The 20,020-nt window shown below is 42.5% G+C and overlaps 1 protein-coding gene across 2 annotated transcripts in view; it reads right to left on the bottom strand.

Annotated features, from left to right (window-relative positions):
- Positions 1-20,020, bottom strand: part of VAV3 (vav guanine nucleotide exchange factor 3) — a 221,197-nt gene that overhangs the window by 97,408 nt on the left and 103,769 nt on the right. For both annotated transcript variants that reach the window (XM_054980021.1, XM_054980022.1), the window contains exon 15: positions 17,439-17,548. In XM_054980021.1, coding sequence (XP_054835996.1) covers positions 17,439-17,548 — 110 coding nt within the window. The remainder of the gene's footprint in view (positions 1-17,438; positions 17,549-20,020) is intronic.

Genomic DNA, 20,020 nt, shown 5'->3' with positions numbered 1-20,020 from the left:
TGCTACTAATAACAGCTGTGTTAAAGAAGAGGGGAAATTCCGTTTGCTCCGCTCATAATACCAGCTGGGTTAAGACAGGGGGAGGGCCTTGCCGCCTACTCCACTCCTAATACCAGCTGGGTTAAGGCAGGGGGAGGGCATTGCCACCTACTCTGCTCCCAATACCAGCTGGGTTAAGGTGGGGATGGGCACTGCCACCTACTCCGCTCCTAATACCAGCTGGGTTAAGGCAGGGGAGGGCATTCCCACCAGCTCCACTCCTAATACCAGCTGCGTTAAGGTGTGGGATGGGCATTGCCACCTGCTCTGCTGCTGATACCAGCTGGGTTAAGGTAGGGGGTTGTCATTGCCACCTGCTCCGTTCCTAATACCAACTGGATTAAGGCAGGTGGGTGGGCATTGCCATCTTCTCCGCTTCTAATACCAACTGGGTTAAGGCACGGCGGAGGACATTGCCACCTTCTCCACTCCTAATACCAGCTGTGTTAAGGTGAGGGTGGGCATTGCTACCTGCTCCGCTCCTAATACCAGCTGGTGAAGGCGGTGTCATGGCCCAGCCTGGGCTCAGTGAGAGCGAGGACTCCTCCTCAGGAGGAGAGGGGCTTCGTGTAGCCAGCCAGGACTCCTCAGGAGAAGAGGAGCTCCATGCAGCCAGCCCTGATTCAGCAGAGGCTGGAAATCAGGAGCCACAGCTGCTGGCTAATCGGAGCCTTCAGCCAGCAGCTGAAGCAGAGCTATCAGTACTCTCCAGCCCCAGCACCACAGGGGAAGTGCAGCCAGGGACTTCCACAGGGGAAGCTCAGTCAGGGACTGCCAGCACCACAGGGGAAGCCCAGCCAGAGGCTTCCACCCCCCCCCCAGGTTCACCCACACCCAGAGAACGCCGCAGACAGCACCAGAGACTGGAGCTGCAGGAGAGACGGCTCAGTGCTCGTCTCCTGAGCCGACGCCAGCTGCTGGAGAGTGATGATGAGTAGCTTCAGGATGGAGCCCCAGCAGCTGGCTGAAAACCATGCCTGGCTATAAAAGCCAGTCAGGAGCAACAGCCAGGCGTGGAAGCAACGTGTCTACTGCCTGCAACCACTCCGTGCTCCGTGAACCTTGCCCGTGCCTACTGTTGGATCTGACACTACCGGTAACTGACCTTGGACTGTACCTGACCTTGTTCTTGGACTCTGGACTCACTTCTGGCATTAGCTTGTGCTCTGACCACTGCTTTGACTTGGCTTTTGGCTCCTGAAACTCCCTCTGGACTTGGTACCGAGGTTTGGACTTGCACCACCCTGCTTGGGCTGGCCCAGCACGTGACAGGCAGGGGGTGGGCATTGCCACCTGCTCCACTCCTAATATCAGCTGGATTAGGTTCAGTGGTGGGCATTGCCACCTGTCTCTCTCCTAATACCAGCTGGGTAAAAGTGGAAGGCAGGCATTGCCACCTGCTCCCATCTTGATCCCAGCCTGGGCTTCCCTCCATGGCATGTTTTCTGGAGGGACATGGTGCCTTGCTTAGGCTTCCCTCCATGGCAGCACCCTCTGGTGGTGAACCAGGGTATAAAGTGAGTTGTCTGAAACACGCTTACTCAATTATATAGTAAGAAGATGCTGCCCTTTTGGCCCATATGACTAACAATAAAAACAAGAACAAAATTTCAGTTCCAACCCAGTTCTATAGTTTGTTGGTTCTCCTGTATGCCATCAAGATCACATAAAATATGTGAGTAATTATATAACCAATCATCTTTATTCAGACAATTTTTGTTCTATAATAAACTGAAATGACACAAGTTGCACTGAAGAAGAAAAAACATGAGGTTTTCTTATCATATGCTCCCCAATTTTTTCTCCTTCATATTCTCTTTTGGATAGAGAAATTCTCCTTACATTTAGGACTTCCCATCTATACCTTAGAAACAATCTTTGAAAAGAGGGTTTACTGAATTAATCATTCAGGCATCCATATGTTAATACTCATGCATCTTAGACTTTTACATCAAAGGATCTTTAGCGGAAAGGCATGTTGCCTAATTAAATTAACTGTATCACAAGTAAACTGTGCTTTTGATCAAGAGAATGCAATTTACTTCTAAGACTTTGCTAAGAAATTTGCTTTTTTGATCATAGGATGGCTGCCCTTTTAAAGATTAAAGGATTTAATCTTGCTAGCTTTCTAGATATGTAGTGCATTGTTTCAATCACGCTAATGACTGAGCTTTAGCCTCTTTCCTCCTATGGAAGAACAATTCTGGTTCACAATGATTTATTCATGTAACAATCAATAGACTGTAATAACCAGGAGATATGAAGGTACCATTTTTCATTCATACCAATCCACTGATGGATAAAGACCTCATCAAACTGCATCCACCTGCATTCTTACCAAGTATTTAAATAACTGGTTTTTTAACCCCACTTTGGGCAACTACTGCTTTGCACATTACCTTGTACATTACCAAGGGATGCAGCTAAATTCAGATTTATCAAAAGGATAGCTGCACGCGGTCTGCATACGCATGAAATTATATTCTAAATTTTGTTCCATGATAAACTGAAATGACCATTAATAAAATACTCAATTACCATGGCCTTTATCCTTGTTTGGAAATGCTAATGATTAGATTTATGTGCACAACTTAAATGTCCACTGCTACTTTGATTTTAAATAAAAAACCCTAATTTTAGTCCTTCATCCTGTGTCAAATTAGAAGGAGCACATACCTAAGATTAAAAGTCAAAGTCAGCATCAGGAGGCTACACGCTTGGATGTGAAGGGGAAGAATAGCAGGGGGGAAGTTAGAATTTCTCAATCTTTTCCCGTCCAGTGATTACTTTCCACTCCCCCAACATTCTTTTCATTTCATGGATCATAATTTGCTCAAGCCTCAGAAAAGGTAGGGCAAAATAATGGCTCAGTTAAAATTTTACAGGTATTTATCATCTACAGAAAACAGAGTTACAAGGGCACACAAGGCTCAATCCAAAAAGATTCATAGTTCCTGGGGTGATGAAATTCAGTATGAAAATGGCCCAGTATCTTAAAACTTTAGATTTTCCCCTTCACAGGAGAGCTTTCACACTGGCCAGATGCAATGCCATGCCATCAATGATTTTGGAAGGGAGATATCAAAAGATTGCATACTCTGAGAGGATTTGCCCCTGCCCTCTAGCCGAGGTGGAAACTATGGAACATGTTCTTTTGCACTGTCCCTTCTATAAAGAAATTCGAGAGGACAATTCTTCCTCTTATGGATAGATCTGTTATAGCGACGGGCAGTGGGTGCCTAGATAAACTACTAACAGACAAAATTTCAGATATTACTAAAATAACAGCTAAATTCTGTGCTCAGGCAATTAATTTGTGCAATGAATTTCAGTCTGGTGCACTTCAGCTAGTTTGGTGTAGTGGTTAAGAGCGCGGGATTCTAATCTGGAGAACCAAGTTTGATTCCCCACTCCTCCACTTGTAGCCAGCTGGGTGACCTTGGGTCAGTCACAGCTTCTAGGAGCTCTCTCAGCCCCACCCACCTCACAGGGTGGTTATTGTTCTGGGGATAATGATAACTTACTTTGTAAACAGCTCTGAGTAGGTGTTAAGTAATCCTGAAGGACGGTATATAAATGTTATTATTATATTATTATTCTGATCACATTAGGAGGCTACTATATTGTTGTTTTTAGGTCTCTGGATCCAAATTTGAAAATGGCTAGCTAGGATGCAATTTGATATTTTATACAATTTTAATTCCATGAAATAATTTTAACCAGACACATTGATATTTGTATTTTTTTCATCAAAGATTCTTTTAACCTGTATATTGTTACCTGATAATGAAATGTTTTGTTTTATAAGTTTGAAACTGGTTGCGGACTGTTAATAAAATGAACTGAGCTACTTTACTTGGGAGATTAAGAGCTAGAAGAATTGTGAGGCAGAAGGAATTGCTGTCAGAAAATAAGCCAAGAGAGAGAGAGACCGTCCCTTGTTCAAACAACAACAAATGTTCACAGCTAAGGCAATTTAAAAGGAATGCAAAACAAGCTCCAAACATATTGGCTATTTTGGTTTATACAGAATGAGGCCCAAATTGGCCTGCTGAGAATCACAGGACACTCCTGCGCCTGCACAGTGATGTCACCGGAAGTCATTAAGAGGGGAAGGAGGAGGTAAAAGTCAGGTTTCCCACATAAGGTTGCCAGTCCTGTTCCCACCCCTCCACCTGGCTGCAGGGGAAAAGGGGAAACGGGCCTCCCAGGGCACACTTCTGGGCGGTGGGGCACAATCCTGGGTGCTGCAGTTGGCCAATTTCGGCTTGAATTGGGCCTGATTTGGCTCACAACAGGCCAGAATCAGCCCACTGCAGAGCACAGGAGCACTCTAGGGCCTGTTGCGCCACACCCTGAGAGCACTGCTACACTCTGCAGCGAGCCAATTTCAGCCCCATATACGCCAAAATCGGCCTGGTGCAGAGCATGGAAGTGCTTCCAGGGGTGGCACGTGGCCTGCATGTTGACATCTGTGAGTGCCAGGTCTCCTATCTCCCGCCTGGAGGGTAAAGGGACCTTGGCAACCATATTCAGATCAAAGTTCCACCAGAGGGGAGGTTAACTTTTCCAATGTATGATTGTTGCTGAGTGAGTGTGATATACAAACCCCATGCCCTAAAAGGAGAGGAGTCCTGTCTTTTGACCATCTATTTTCCTTTTACAGATAATTACTGTGTGAAAGGAGGAAGTTCACTCAAATCAGCAAAACAACACAAGACAAGCAGAGAAAGAGTTAACTCACTCTTCCCAGATGATCCAAATCAGGTCCTCACTCAGTTGATATTACTGTGAGGAATCATTCACGGATTTCCCAGCACTTTATCTGTTTAGATCCTAAAGTTTGGCAAACTGGAAAAAAGTAAGTTCTATTTTTTTGTCAAGAACCCACTCCATTATTAAACTATCTAAATCACCAGGTCTTAAAAGGGCACTAAAACAATTGGGCCACTACTGTGATTTGAATTTTCTGGAGATTAATTACCAAAAAACCAAGGTTACGGTCTTCGGCAAGAAGTCCAAAATACAGTCATGGTCCATTAAGGGCCACAGACTAGAGCAAGTACCAAATTACAATATCTTGGGGTTATGCTCCAATGTACAGGGGTGAAAAAGAACCATCACGATACACTGCTAATAAAGGACGTAAATCTGCACTTACTGTAGTCAAATTCGCCATGACTAAAGGGGGATGTTTCATTCTCGCTGGCCTCAAATTATACTCATCTAAAACGATTCTGCAATTAATGTACGGTGTCACATTGGGCCCCCCTTCCTCAAGCTTCACTCCGTTGGAAAAGATTCAATCAAAATTTTTAAGAGCTATATTCTGCTTTCCAACCAGTGCCCCTAATGCCACCATAAGTCTAGAAACAAGTTTGATTAGATTAGAGGCCAGGATACCTCTGGTTGCTATAAATGTCTGGGTGGGGCTACATCATAATTCCTCTGATATTACCTCTCTAATTTTTAGAGAGAGCCAGTATTCATCTTGGCTTAAGGCAGTATACCACAAGTTATTCCTACTGGGTTTCTCATTTAAGTCACTGCAGATAATGCCACTAGGAAAAGCTAAGGCTACAGTTAAACAAAGAATATATGACATAGAAAGACAGCATGATATTGCAAGGGTTCCTAGTTAGACATGGGCACAAATCGAAAAAAACAAACCTCATGATTCATAGTTCATCGCATTCCATAAACCACAAACCTCCATGAAATTTCCCTGGTTCACGAATCAGTTCATGGTTCGTGGCATTTCAAACACCCGACACTGGCTGCTGAAGCTGGCGCTGGGTGTTTGAAACTGACAGCCCCCTTCTCCTGTCTCCCGAAAGCAGCAAGAGAAGGCTGTCAGTTTCAAAAAAAAAAACCACGCTGGTTTCATCAGATCAGGTGAAGCCAGCGTGAGGCATTTGAAAGTCGCAGCCTTTCCCTGTCGCTTGCAAGCGGCAGGGGAAGGCTGTCACTTTCAAAACACCCAGTGCTGCCTTCAGCCGATCAGGTGAAACCAGCATGGGGCGTTTGAAAGTCGCAGTCTTCCCCTGTTGCTTGCAACCATGGGAAGGCTGTCAGTTTCAAAACACCCCACGCAGGCTTCATCTGATCAGGTGAAGCTGGTGCTGAAGGCAGTGCAGGGTGTGTAAAAGTGACAACCCCGTTCTCCTGCTGCCCACGAGCAGCAGGAGAAGGGGGCTGTCTGTTTCAAATGCCCCGCACCAGCTTAACCCAATCGGATGAAGCCAGGGCAGGGTGTTTTGATACTGACAGCCTTCCCCTGCCAGTTGCAAGCAACAGGGGAAGGCTGTGACTTTCAAACGCTCCGCGCTGGCTTCACTCAATCAGCTGAAGGTGGTGCAGAGTATTTTGAAAGTGATAGCCTTCCCCTGCCGCTTGCAAGCAACAGGGGAAGGCTGCAACTTTCAAACACCCCACGCTGCCTTTACCCGATCAGATGAAGCCAGAGTGGGGCATTTTGAAACTGACAGCATTCTCCTGCCACTTCCGGGTGACAGAAGAAGGGGGCTGTCACTTTCACACACCCCTCACCGCCTTCAGCCAGCCGAATCCAACTTAACCCAATTGGGCTCACAGACGGCACGAAAAGGGGACTGTCAGTTTCACACACCCCATGCCGCCTTCAGCCGATTGGTTGAACCCGGCGTGGGGTGTGTGAAAGTGACAGCTCCCTTCTCCTGCAGCTCACGGGCAGCAGAAGGGGGCTGTCACTTTCACACACACCCCACCGCCTTCAGCCAATCAGCTGAAGGCAGTGTGGGGTGTTTGAAACAGACAGCTCCTTTTTCCTGCCACTTGTGGGCGGCAGGAGAATGGGGCTGTCAGTTTCACACACACACCATCTGGGAATTAATGGATCAGCAGCGCCAGCCTGTCTGGCTTCACAAACTGCTCACGACTCTCACAAACCGGGCAAAAAAGTCGTGAAGTTTGTGGAAAACGTGGCCCCACAAACCGCATTTTCACGAACCACGAACTGGCCTAGTTCGTGCGGAATTTTAATTTGTATTATGATTCGTGCCCACCTCTATTCCTAGCCATCTGAGCCAACAGAAAATAAAATATGTAGTAGGCCCAGTACTTATCACTTGTAGAGATTCCAACACATTGTAGAGCCTATTCAATGGCCAGATGTAACATATTTCCATCAGCGGTAATGGAAGGCCGGTACAAAAAGCTGCCATTGATAGAGCGGCTCTGCCCTTGTGGGTCAGGGAATATAAAATCAATTGAACACGTATTATTACATTGTAGGTTCTATGACGACAGTAGAATAAAGATTATTCACCCCTTATTAAAGAGGCTTCATGGGCTTGTGGATGAGAAAATAAGCCAAAAGTTACTATTTGACCCTAATTCCCAGTATATACTGAACTCTGCCAAATTTTTAGCTATAGCCCACAAAATTCACAAAGACGAAAGCCTAATGTAGTTGGGAGGTTGTGGACTCCTTCACTTTGGCTGTAATTGATCCAGAGAAAGTGGGGGATTTTAATGTAAATATTGTAGATAGGATTTATTGTATTTTTATAGCCTGGATTTCTGTGTATTTTTGTTTATTTATACTGCTACTCTGGCTTTAATATAGAGATTGTGCTGGTTATATATTGAATAAACTTATCTATTTATCTATCTAAACCACCACTAGGCCCATGTAGGCCAATGTAATGGAAAATGATGCTCCGTTTGCTCTCAAGCACATGCATTCTCCGTCAAATTCCTGCTAAAACTGCACAATGCAGCCATCACGGGGGGGGGGAATAAAATATTCACTGCAATTAAAAATGATTGCTTCCCACCACCCACCGCTTCATTTAGAAATCACTTTTACAAAAACTGTCGGAATATCTCTTGGAAAAAAAAATCTTAACATTTACAACCAAATTTCACCATGATAAAAGCAAGCATAAATGGAGATCCACTGGGCTGTTAAACATGAACTGCTTTCCCAAGCTGTTCAGAGAATTTATATCGTAGGCTTTTAACATGCATTGATATTAACATTAACAGCTTTAATGTGTCAGTGTTCAATATGTCAAAGATCAAATATTCCCTCAGAAGTTGCTATGCATATGTATTTTTTACACTCTGATTGAAAAAAAGATTGGTTTGACGACTTCAACCTGACCAGTAAGTCAAAAAACTTAAAGCAAGGAGTACAAAAAAGGGTGTCACAGTAAGCATCCTCTTCAGCTTCCATACCTGGAATAAATCAAGGGAAACAAAGGCCTGTTCCTATATGAAAGTGGCTTTCTCAGGTTAGTGTATCAAATGAATCTAGGTACTGAAGCTTTGGAAGAAAAGGGGTTCTGTGCTTTGAAAACACCAAGCATATTTTAAAATGGACAGTCTGTTTTCAACACAGAATCAGAATGCAAATAGAATTACAAATGATACAAGTATTAAAAAGTAGCCAAATGGTAATGATAAGAATTTCATTTAAAATGTCTATAAGGCACACATGAGCCCTGTGGCGCAGAGTGGTAAGCTGCAGTACTGCAGCCCAAGCTCATGACCTGAGTTTGATCCCGGCGGAAGCTGGGTTCAGGTAGCTGGCTCAAGGTTGACTCAGCCTTCCATCCTTCCAAGGTCGGTAAAATGAGTACCAGTTTCCTGGGGGTAACGTGTAGATGATTGGGGAAGGCAATGGCAAACCACCCCATAACAAAAAGTCTGCCAAGAAAACATCATGGTGCGACATCCCCCCGTGGGTCAGTAATGACTTGGTGCTTGCACCTTTACCTTTTTACCTTTAAGGCACACATAGTTAAATATTTACAAGGGTCAGCTGTAGCAAGATGTTACAATTGCCCCTGATATTGCTCCTCGTGTACCCCTTCAAATCTATATGGGGGCGTGAATTATAGAGCTGATGGGAAGCAAATTAAAACACACATACAAAATGTGTAACATTTTATGGCTGACACTTTACTCAACAATATTATTTTCTGTCTATTCCATCGTAGTCCTCTCCTTTAATTGTCTTCTCTATCCTGGTCTCTTTTTTCCTGACATTACCTCCAGGGAAATTGATCTCCTTTGTAGGGAGCTCAGTTGTAATTCCAGAAGACCTCCATACCCTGCCTAGAGGTTATCTCCAGGTGCAGCCCTTGTATCCAAATCCTCATTGTTCCTTCTCCCACTCTTTCCCATCCGTCCTTCTCACCCTCTCTCTCACCCAGACCCACTCACCTCATTCTCTTAACTTCCTGTTACACACACCATTTTCCCGTCCAGTAGGGTTGGCAATCACGTCCCTTTGGACTGGTTATAACACTCAAATAAAGGCCTTGTTTCCTGATCTTAGTACTTTGGGAGGTGTGTATGTAAATGCTTTCTTGGGTATCTGTTTCTCAGAATGTGGAGGGTTTTGAAGAGATGAACTGAAACTTAATCACAATGATACAGAGGTGCTGCTTGCGGCAGAGAGGACTGACTCGGGATCCGAGGAGTCTCCTGTTTTGGATGGGATTGCACTCTCATTAAAGAGCAAGTTTGAAGTTGATGAGTGCTACTGGACCCAGGCTCCATGTTGGATAAATAGGAGGCAGTGGTGACTGGGGTGTCTTCTACCAACTATGACTCATCAGTCAGCTGCAGCCTTTCCTGAGAACCATCTTGCAACTGTGGTACATGCATTGGTGACATCTAAACTAGTTTACTGCAATGCACTCTACATGGGCTGTCCTTGAAATGTGTCCAGAAACTACAGATGGTACAGAATGCTATCTGGAGTGGGCCATAGGGACCATATCACTCCGGTCTTGTTCCATCTGCTCTGGCTTCCAATCTGCTTCGAAGACCAAGTTACGGTGCTGGTATTGACCTTTAAAGCCTTATATGGCTTGGGACCATTATGATCATCTTCCAGAGCCCTGATACAGACACCCTTGTCATCTGAGGCTAGATGGAAGGCAACCTGATAAAGCACTTTCTTGGCCGTGGCACCACAACTATGGAATCCCAGGAAGATTCATCTATCCTCCTCAATCATTGCCCTCGACTAGTGGTTGAAGATTTTTCAGTTGCATCTAATACATCTTGTTTGTTTTTAACCATAGGTTTTATATACATGAACTGTTTTTAACAGTTGGTTATTAATCTTTTAAATGTTCACCACCTTGAGTGCCCTAATGGGGCAGAAAGGCAGCATACAAACATTTTAAATTAATAAAAAAAGTTAAAGCCTGTGCATGTAATATGGTCTAATGATAAGCAGAGGCGTTCTTATAGTACTGGTCAAATATTTGTTCTAACCCTGTATAAAAGCTGTGCTGCCATGTTTATCATAAGCTTCAGTTTTGAGGTTGTCTTCAAGGGCAACCCTGTTATAACACAATACAGTAGCCAAATAAAGAGGTTACCAGGTTGTGCACGAGGTTTAATTTTCTTTTGCAGTAGTGTCACTGTTTGCAGCAAGAACATGAGCAATCTTTTTTGTAAAGAGGTTTCAAAAATTACTGAGACAATAGAAATTGGTGATAATACTGATGAAAAAGGCTGTTTTCACATAGGCCTATTTCTCACAAATAGTAGATAAGATTGTAAATATATGTCTGCAGCATAATACTTCAGACTCTACCTGTGAGAGCTCACATGACAAACGGGGATGGATTCCCAGGATAAACAAGACTTCCATGTGATAGAGAATACTACAACCATCACGTCTCATTCAGAGTATTACCCATAGAGATTTTTTAAAAATCTCATCTTCACAGGTAGATTTACAGCCTCACCTGTTATTTGTGAGCATTAAGCCACAGAAGTGCTTTTAAAAAAAGTAACTTCCTCATTTTAAAGTGGTACAAGACAATGAAAAGAGCTGACAGAGAATACTGATATTTATCTTTCACAAGTTAAAAGTGGGACAGTATAGGTAGAGACAAACAGGTTGGGGCAATCCTATCAAACTAAACTGAAACAGACAGAAAATCCTATTATATATAGGGTGAAAGGACTAGCATACAAATAGACCTGTCCAGAAAATAAGACTTAGTTATGACCAGGGCTTTTTTCCTGGGAAAAGAGGTGGTGGAACTCAGGACCGCACAATGACGTCACTTTTGTTCAACTGGAACAAGGGGGGAGTTTTTTAAAGTTTAAATCGCCCTCAGCAAAAATGGTCACATGGCCGGTGGCCCCGCCTCCTGATCTCCAGACAGAGGGAAGTTTAGATTGCCCTCCGCGCCACTTGGCACGGAGGGCAATCTAAACTCCCCTCTGTCTGGAGATCAGGAGGCGGGGCCACCGGCCATGTGACCATTTTCAAGAGGTGCCGGAACTCCGTTCCACTGAGTTCCTGCTGAAAAAAAGCCCAGGTTATGACATTAAAAAGGGAGACCATCATCAGTACGCTTTGAGTTATAACCTATAAAGAGGCAAGCCTCATGGTGCAAGTTACTGCAATATCTTTTCTTCTGCGCATCTCAGAAGGAAGACTCACCATATGAATACATAACAATGTTTGGTTTTATTTTTAGTGGCTCAGAAGAAGGTTTGAATAATGAAGTGGAAAATTTGTGCTGATGGAAAAAATTTACAGAGGATTAGGGGAGGGCTGTGAGAAAGTACAGGAAGACCCTAAAGAAATTAGGAAACAAGTCATAGTAATGAAAAGTAAAATTCAACCTAAATGAGAGCTTAAGATACTGCACAGTGAATTGAGACAGAAAGCCTCTGAGTTAAACTGCATGCTGAGTTCACAGTCTGATAAGTTCCAAGTCAAGCGTCCGCAGGCTCTCAAGCAAAGTTATCCGGATGTCATTGTGCACAGCTCAGTGGAGCCATCTGTTCAGTGTGCAGCCCCCCCCCCCAAAAGGAAGGATGTGTATAGGGACATACAGTGCAGAAGACATTATGGCAATAAACCAACAGTATATACCTTTGATTTGAATACTGCCTGTGCCATCTCTTGCATTCTCTCCACTAACATAAAGAATTACAACTAACCAGCTCTCTTGGTAGTTCTTGCAATCATTTTTGTAGCTGCTGTCCACCTTCCAGATATGACATCCTCTTGGTTCCAGAGTTCTCTGTGTTGTAGTGGTTAGAGCGCTGCATTAGAATTCAGGAGACCCATGATCAAATCCCCAGTCTGCCATAAAGCTGCTTGGGTGATCCTGGACCAGCCACTCACTCTCTCAGCCTAATCTGCCTCACAGGGTTGCAGTGAGGGTAAAATGGAGGCAAGGAGACCAATTAATACTGCCTGGACCTCCTTGGAGAAATGGCAACATAACAGTACACTAAAGGCTGTTCATTATGACCGATGCAGTGCAGGAGAAACCAAATCACAATTCTCAGGAATTGAGATGGGCACAAACCAAAATACAAACCAAAATTCATGATGAACCAGGCCAATTCATGGTTCATGAACCAGCAGTTCGTCAGATACCAGTTCGTTTGTTTTGTTTTTTGGTTTGTCACTGCAGACAGCCTGGTGCTGATCAATCAGTTTCCTAGGCAACAGGGAATGGACTTCCTGCAGACCATTTGCTGACCCGGAAGTGATACTTTCACAAACCAAACAAACTGGCTCACAAACCGGGGGGCGGGGGGGCGGCAGCTTCATGAAAGTTTGTGGTTTGTGAAATTTGATGAACCGTGAACCACATGGTTTGTTTTTTTTCCAGTTCGTGCCCATCTCTACTCGAGAGACAACAGTATGTGCTGAACGCATATAGCAAGATCAGTATACATACAATATTATAATAAGCTCGGGAAGAATTCTTGGGAAAGAGATTAATTTTTTCACTTGCTAATAAAGTTCATAAAATCAGCACCAAATTCCAACTAAAAGCAGTTTGTTCATCACTAAAATTCAGCCAGAGAAGGGAAATCAAAAATTATGGCTAGTTTACATGATCAACTAATGTGTGGTAGCTCAAGTACTCCTCCCTGCACATTCTCTCAAATCTAAAAGAAATGGTAATGATTTGGTAGTGAACCAAAATTTGAATATTTGGATATGCTATAATCACATGAAAACCTGTCTGCGATTTAAAACTCAAAAGAGGCCCATTAACATAGTGCTAACCCTCCCCTCCACACACACAAACAGTGCTCTCTCAGCAGTCCCCCCCCAGCTGTTTCTCCTTTAGCCAAGTTCACTTCTGGCACTGCAAACTTAGGGTGAAAATACACGTTACTAAGTACCTAGAAACGCTCAAGTGCAGGATTGTATGTGTAGTCCCAAGTTCATAGGCAGGCTGTTCTTGCTCGGCGCACATGAATGCCACTTTCACGGGAGCTCCCTTTGTGTAATCACACCTGCAAGTGATTCTGAAGGGCAAAGCACCAATTCAGCTCTGTTTTTGCTGCAAGAACAAATACTCTAGACTCCTTTGACTTGCCAATTTGCATTTCTTTAAGGTATGAGAAAGTGTCAAGATCTGCATTTCAATGAATGGATGTAGGGGAAACTGGGATACTTTTATCAGTTGAGGAGGAACTGATATTGAACGTATGAATGTATTCGTGCAGAGCAAATTAAAGTGTGACTGTGCGAGCGAGTGCATGGAAAGTTGGAGGGGGTCATGTGAAATGAGGTTCACTTGAGTATCCCTAGGTACTTAGTAACAAGTATTTCCACCCTTAGTGGAAGGAAATCATCTTAGTAATTTCCTTCCACTTCCTTAGTGAAAGAAAATCACCTCAGTAGGGGTCAAGGAACTGCCTGGTCAATTTCTTGACTGTTTAAGTTTTTGATTCAGGTCTGAAACAGTGAAGTCAGCATTACTTGCAGTATTCAGAGATGGAACTGCATTACACAAGTGCAAAATGACATCATACCTTCAAGACCAAGCCAGAAGAGAGCCTTGCACTGACACTGCATTATCCTCAGAGCACTGATTAGTTAATTAATATAAGGCCATGGACATTTCCACACGCTGTTAAAGAGACGGCCCACTCACTGAACTTTGGCTTTTTTTCCCACTCACTCCATACATCTCCAATTTCAAAGCGGAAGCAGGCAGTTTGGCTTTCGTTTTTTTCAGTGTCTTTTAGCTGGCACAGGAAAGTGTAGGAGATTCCATTCTCAGAAAAGACACCGAAGAAACAGAAGCCAAACTGCCTGTTTCCGCTTTGAAATTGGAAACGTATGAAGCGAGTGAAAAAAAGCCTGAGTTCAGTGAGTGGGCCATCTCTTTAACAGCGTGTGGAAACAACCCATGTTGCTAGCTTAACTATAAATTCAGGGTCTTCATTTTAGTCTGTTCCTTACTTTTTATAGCTATTCATGGTTTTGCCTGCGACTACTTGTTATGTTGTGTTCTGGATGTGTCTACCAGGAAGGTGTCAGACTAGAACCTTGGACTTTGGAGTTCTGCTTGGGACTCTGTGCTTTCAGTCTGACAAAGTAACATCAGTGTCAGAGGACTAAAAGCCTGTATAGTGTTTTTAAGATAGCTACTTAGCTTTTATTTCTTCTCCTGTTTGCACATTTCTTTATCTGTATTCTTTTGCACTCTTCTTCATAAACGCTATCCATTATATGCTGTGGTGCGTCATTTAGTGCTTCAATCTGAATCCAGTACTTTTGGTCCATTTGGGTCACAGCCTTGCAAGGCTGACTTTCTGTTTAAAACCTGTTAGGATTGGGAATTTGTCTCTCGGTTCTACAGCTGAGGGTTTAGTTAAGTGAGACTGGTGGTGGCAACTTACCCTGGTTAGTGAGGTTTCATTCCCCAATTTGAGCATTTTGGTCCCAACCTCCCACTCAGGCCATTTGTGGATACAAGAGGACTTGACAGCAGGGAAACAACCAATGTGTACATCATACAGGTACACTCCATTGCCAACTGGCTGCTGCTCAGTATCACTGCTACCTGTAGCCCATGTTGCTGTTTTACACTGCAGACTGCAAATAATACACAATTGTATTCCTGCAGCCAATCATTCAGAAGAGTTTTCTATTGTGATGTGGTTTTCAGTGTGGACAAGACATCCATTAGGAATGCATCAGCTGAGACCACTAATCAGATTTTATATCATGAGCTCAAGCCAAAACACAATTCACATTCAAGGCAAGCACATTAAGTTGCTGAACCACCAAATCCCTCAGTTCTATTCAGTTATGATAATCAACGACAACAAATCAACTTTTAGTAAAGGGCTGTTAGGAGCGGTAGTGATTGCTGGACGACACCCAACACTTTTACAAGCCTATGAAGTTTTTATAGCTGACAGCATACGTGCAGGACAGCAGGCAATGGAAATGCATTACAAAGCACTAATGTCTTCATCAAAACAGCAGCAAAACGCGAGGTGAATCACTCAGATCATCAATTCACTTAAAACGCATTCAATACATTTGCCAGGCTGTTTGAACAGAGCGATGTATTAAAGCTCCTAGTGGAAACAACCAAGTGTTCACTATCTCCTTGCAGACACACAGAATGAAGCGTTAACTTTGGAAAAACAAAGGTCTTATGCAACTAGAACCAATGTTTCTTATGTCATATCACAGCCATCGTTGCAAGATACTGGTATACAGCAATGTCTAAAAAACTGAGTTACAAAAGAAGAAATTCTTAGCTTGAATCTTGCTTCCGCCATGAACTGAGGACCAAACTATACAATACATTTATGAGTTGGGACCAGGTTCCCCACAATCATATAGCAACTGTGGAGAATGTCATTTTAAAGATCAGCAGGCATCTGATTTGGCTCAGAGCTGCAGCTTGGGGGGCTTCCGTCTCTCCTCCTCATGCCATTCTTCCAGGCTGCAGAAAAAATGAGTCAGGTCTGGGGAACTCTGATACAACTTGCCAAAACCCGTACCATGTAGCTTGGCCCTTACGAGATGGTGTCTGTTTGCAAAATACAGGCAGAAGGGTCAGGGAAAGGAGCCGGTGTATAGAATTTGTGATCTACAGAATTGTTATAACTGTTGGATGGTTTGGGGCATGATTACAGAACAACCACTTATGAACTAAAATACAACTAAAAACCAACTACCCATCAGTCAATTCTCCATAGCAAAATCTAGGCTAAAACTACTGCAAATGTGGAGTCTCCAAATATGGATGTTACCATCCTGATTTTTTGAATGAATGCTCTCTAAAGGTAACAAGTACATTCAGAAATAATATCAAATAGAAGAATTCCATGGCAAAATCAGGAGATAAATGAGCGTACATGAGTGAGAACGAATCACTGGCAGTCACAAGAACAGAAAAGATCTATGGAACTGAGAAAAGAATGAGACAACATGAAGAAGAAAAAGATCTTCAAGCAATAAACAAAGCAAAGAGAAGGGCAACATGGACGATAAAGGCACTGTTTTCCTGCTTTTATACACTGTTAAGCAGAAGCCTTGTGGACATTTTTTCAGCTCAGTACTTGAACTGGGTACTTCTCTTCCATATGGATAAGGCAGAAGCCATAAGACCACAGTTTAAATGACAAGGCAAATCAAAACTACCTAAGCCCGGGTAAATGCTATCTACTTCCATTCATAAAATATGCATATGTCCACAGGTAAGCACAATTTCCATCAATGATTATTAAATAATTTGTGTCATTTTAGTTCTAGTTAGTTGGTTCAAAACTACAGCCCTTTGCTATAAAACATGGTCAGTGAAAATCTTCTAAATATATATTCAGAGAACAAGAGAAACCATGATAATATAAATCATTTTTCCCCCTTGGCTACAAAATAGGTCCTACTACTATCCCATTGTTTGTTGAGTACTGGATTGTTCATCAGAAATCAGACGAATGACAATCACATTGGTTAGCAAACCACAGGTAACAGATATAACCCAACTAATCTTTAATTGGTAAAAGATTTTTTTAAACATTTCTATGAAGTGATTCTACAGCACATAACACTTTTTGTTCTTGCTGTATTAAGAAGAGTGAGGAATTATATCCGTGGAGTCAAATTTAATAACCTAGGAAACCTGATCCAAATGCTACATAATAAATTAGTTAGAAGCCACTAGGAAAAAAGCCAACATCCCCATCTCCCTCAGTAATACATTTTAGTTTACCAAGGCAATGATAGCAAAATCAGCCACAATTATGTTAAATATTTATTGCTAAATCCATTAATATTTTCCCTCGATACCAGAGCACTAAGGCACAGCATTCAGAGGAAAGTAAAGCACAAAAACAGAGCTTAGGGCTCCCTCTTCTTTCCTTGGGAAGAACTGCATTTATATATATATATATATATATATATATATATATATATATATATATATATATATATATATATATATATATATATATATAAACTCATAAAGCATATATTTTATAAAGGACTGCAGGGGAAAGAAACTACTTTAGTAAGTAATATTAAATCATTGCTGGACTATGGAACAATTCCTATCAGTTGTGGAAATCAATTTCATATAGTGCACAGAAATACTCACAGTGCCATTTCAAACTGCTCAAGCCACTTTTTCTTCAAATCTTTCGTTTTGCAGTAGAGTTCCAGCCCATTCTGTCCTTGTATGTGGATGAGGTAGAAGCCATAAGACCACTGTTAAAATGAAAGCACAATTCAAGTGGTACTGCAGAACAGTTTGAGGCCACGTGCTGTTATTTTTCTGTTTTACCATTAAATAATATATGGTTGGATCCAGTGGTAGATTTCCACTAATGAATGTTTGCCAATTCTCTCATTCCAATGCAGACCTCCAACCCTTCCACCCATTCTGCTTTTGGGTGAGTCCCCTGTCCAGCAGGAGCAGCATTTCAGGCTCCAGTGGGACGAAAAACCCAAAATTATTGATGGGTCCCACTCAATGATAATGCTTAGAATTTACAAAGAGTTTATTCAAAAAGCTTCACATATACTTGAGAGCCATTCTGGACTACAATACTTCAGACTGGGGAAGTAGGGGTGTGCTCAGGATTCAAATTGGTGTGGTTTTCTGGATGCTGGTGTTTCAGGGCTATTATTTTCAATAGTGAATATATTCAAGGGTCTGGGGCAGCTGGAACTGAAGAATGCAGTAGTTAAGTGGATGGGCTGCAAATCAGTACTCTGCTGTTTCAGATCCCACTACTGCCTTGAGCTTAGCAGTTCGTCTTGGGTAAGCCACTCTTCTCAACCCCAGCTCCATTATAGGGATTATAATAACACTGACTTTATTCCTTGCTCTGAGTGGGGCACTAATCTATCTAGAAGAGTGGTATATAAGTGCAGTTATTATTATTATCATTATTAAAGATAATGGCACTACATTTGCACAGAGCATACTTCTCCTACCAATCTAAAGACTCCCTAAGTTTCAAACAGTTTGAACAAAGGGATTCGATTTTACAGACCCCCAAAGAAGGTTCTCTTGGCACAGGGGCACCTGTCTTTACTGACTCCTATCTGTAGAATTTTTAATGCAAGTGAGCACTGGCTAGCCATTTGCATTCTAAAAAATCTGAATTCATTTCATTTTCTTACTTACGGTGACTGAGAGACAATTTTTAAAAATCACCTTTCCGCTGAAAACCTTGTGTTTGCCATTCTTCCTTGTTGTAATCTGTGGTTTCCTTTCACAGAGTAAGGAAGGAAGGCTTTCTTTGCAGAAAAACTCCCCATTCTGTACCATTCCATAGCTCTGCCATTATTTCCCATGGGGGACTTTTCTCAGGGGTGGGCCAGAGTGGCTGTTTTTCAACCAAAAGACAGCAAAATTGCAGGAGAGCTCAGGATGCCCGTCCACTAAAGTTTCAAGCAAATTGGACCAATGGGTTCAATTCTATGGGCCCCTGAACAAAGTACACCCAGCCATCCTGCTTGCAGAGGGAAAAGGAGGGAGGGAAGGAATGAGCCAGAACCACAGTTCTGCTAGGCCCTGCAGCTGGCTTGTGCCAGCCAGGAACCACCTTCCCTAGCCCACTGCCTGGGAAATCAGTACAATCAAATAAAAGCAAAATGCCCACTGCATTGCTAATGGTAAGCAACCAAACACAAAAACAACACAGATTTTTCAGACAAGGGTTTCATAATTCCCAAGCATCCCAGGTTTGTGTTATCAAAAATCACAGTAACAACTTGAAAATGATTTTCTTGCATGTTTTCAGCTCAAGAATTTTGTAATGCTCACCGCTAGGAGAAAAGTCACATTTCCTATTTGAAAAGTTCTCTACGTATGGTAACTAACACACTGTCATGAATGTAGCTAGATCTATAGGAAAATAGTTGCTGGATATGACCAAAAAAGTCGTAGAAGATGCCTTTGCACACCGGAACAGTGCTAGCCCAGTCCCATAACTAGATATGCCACAAAGGGACCATAGAGGCCTAGAATAGAACAACTTTGGAGCGGAGCAAAAAACAGAGGCGTAACAAAGTTGTATGGCCTTGTGTTGTTTAGAAGAGCCATCTAACTCATATCAATATGTAAAATGTATTAAGGTCCAGGTGTAGAGAGCATCTGAGAATGGCAGGAATGTCTAAGAAGTCGGCAATATTACTCAAGGACAGATGTATTGGTGGAGGATAAAAAGAGATATGTATGAGAAACTTATAATCACTATTTTACATAGCCTTGGTTAAATTAAGGAAAGAGGTAACAAGAATAAACTACCTATTTTTATGTATTTTTAAGAAGAAGTTTCAAATATGGATAACCTTGTCAGGTGTTTGAAGTTGTAAGGTGAGTTAGAGAAGACGGTGCACCCCTTTGAAGAGGGACAGACAGCTATTGTTAAGAGAGAATTCTGAAGCCTTACAAATATGACAAACTGAATTGATCAGGAGCTTCTTCCTAGAAGGCTGTCATTGCCTGTCACTTTCTTATCTTTGAACTCATGTAAGCGCTCTCCTTAACGGTCTTGGTAGTTATTATAATGGATGGTATGATTTTCTGTTGATTGAGTTGATATTAAGAATGCTAAATAATTGTCAGACAGGCTAGCAAGCCAACCTGCCTGACGTACATGGGGTGTCTAATAATTGTGGGATGCGTGGGAATGGGAAGTAAACTAGATGCTTCACTGCTTCACTTTT

This window comes from Eublepharis macularius, chromosome 5 (assembly GCF_028583425.1).
Source record: "Eublepharis macularius isolate TG4126 chromosome 5, MPM_Emac_v1.0, whole genome shotgun sequence".
Classification (NCBI taxonomy): Eukaryota; Metazoa; Chordata; class Lepidosauria; order Squamata; family Eublepharidae; genus Eublepharis; species Eublepharis macularius.
Note: the sequence above shows the minus strand (reverse complement) of the source record. Positions and strands in the feature narration are given on the sequence as shown.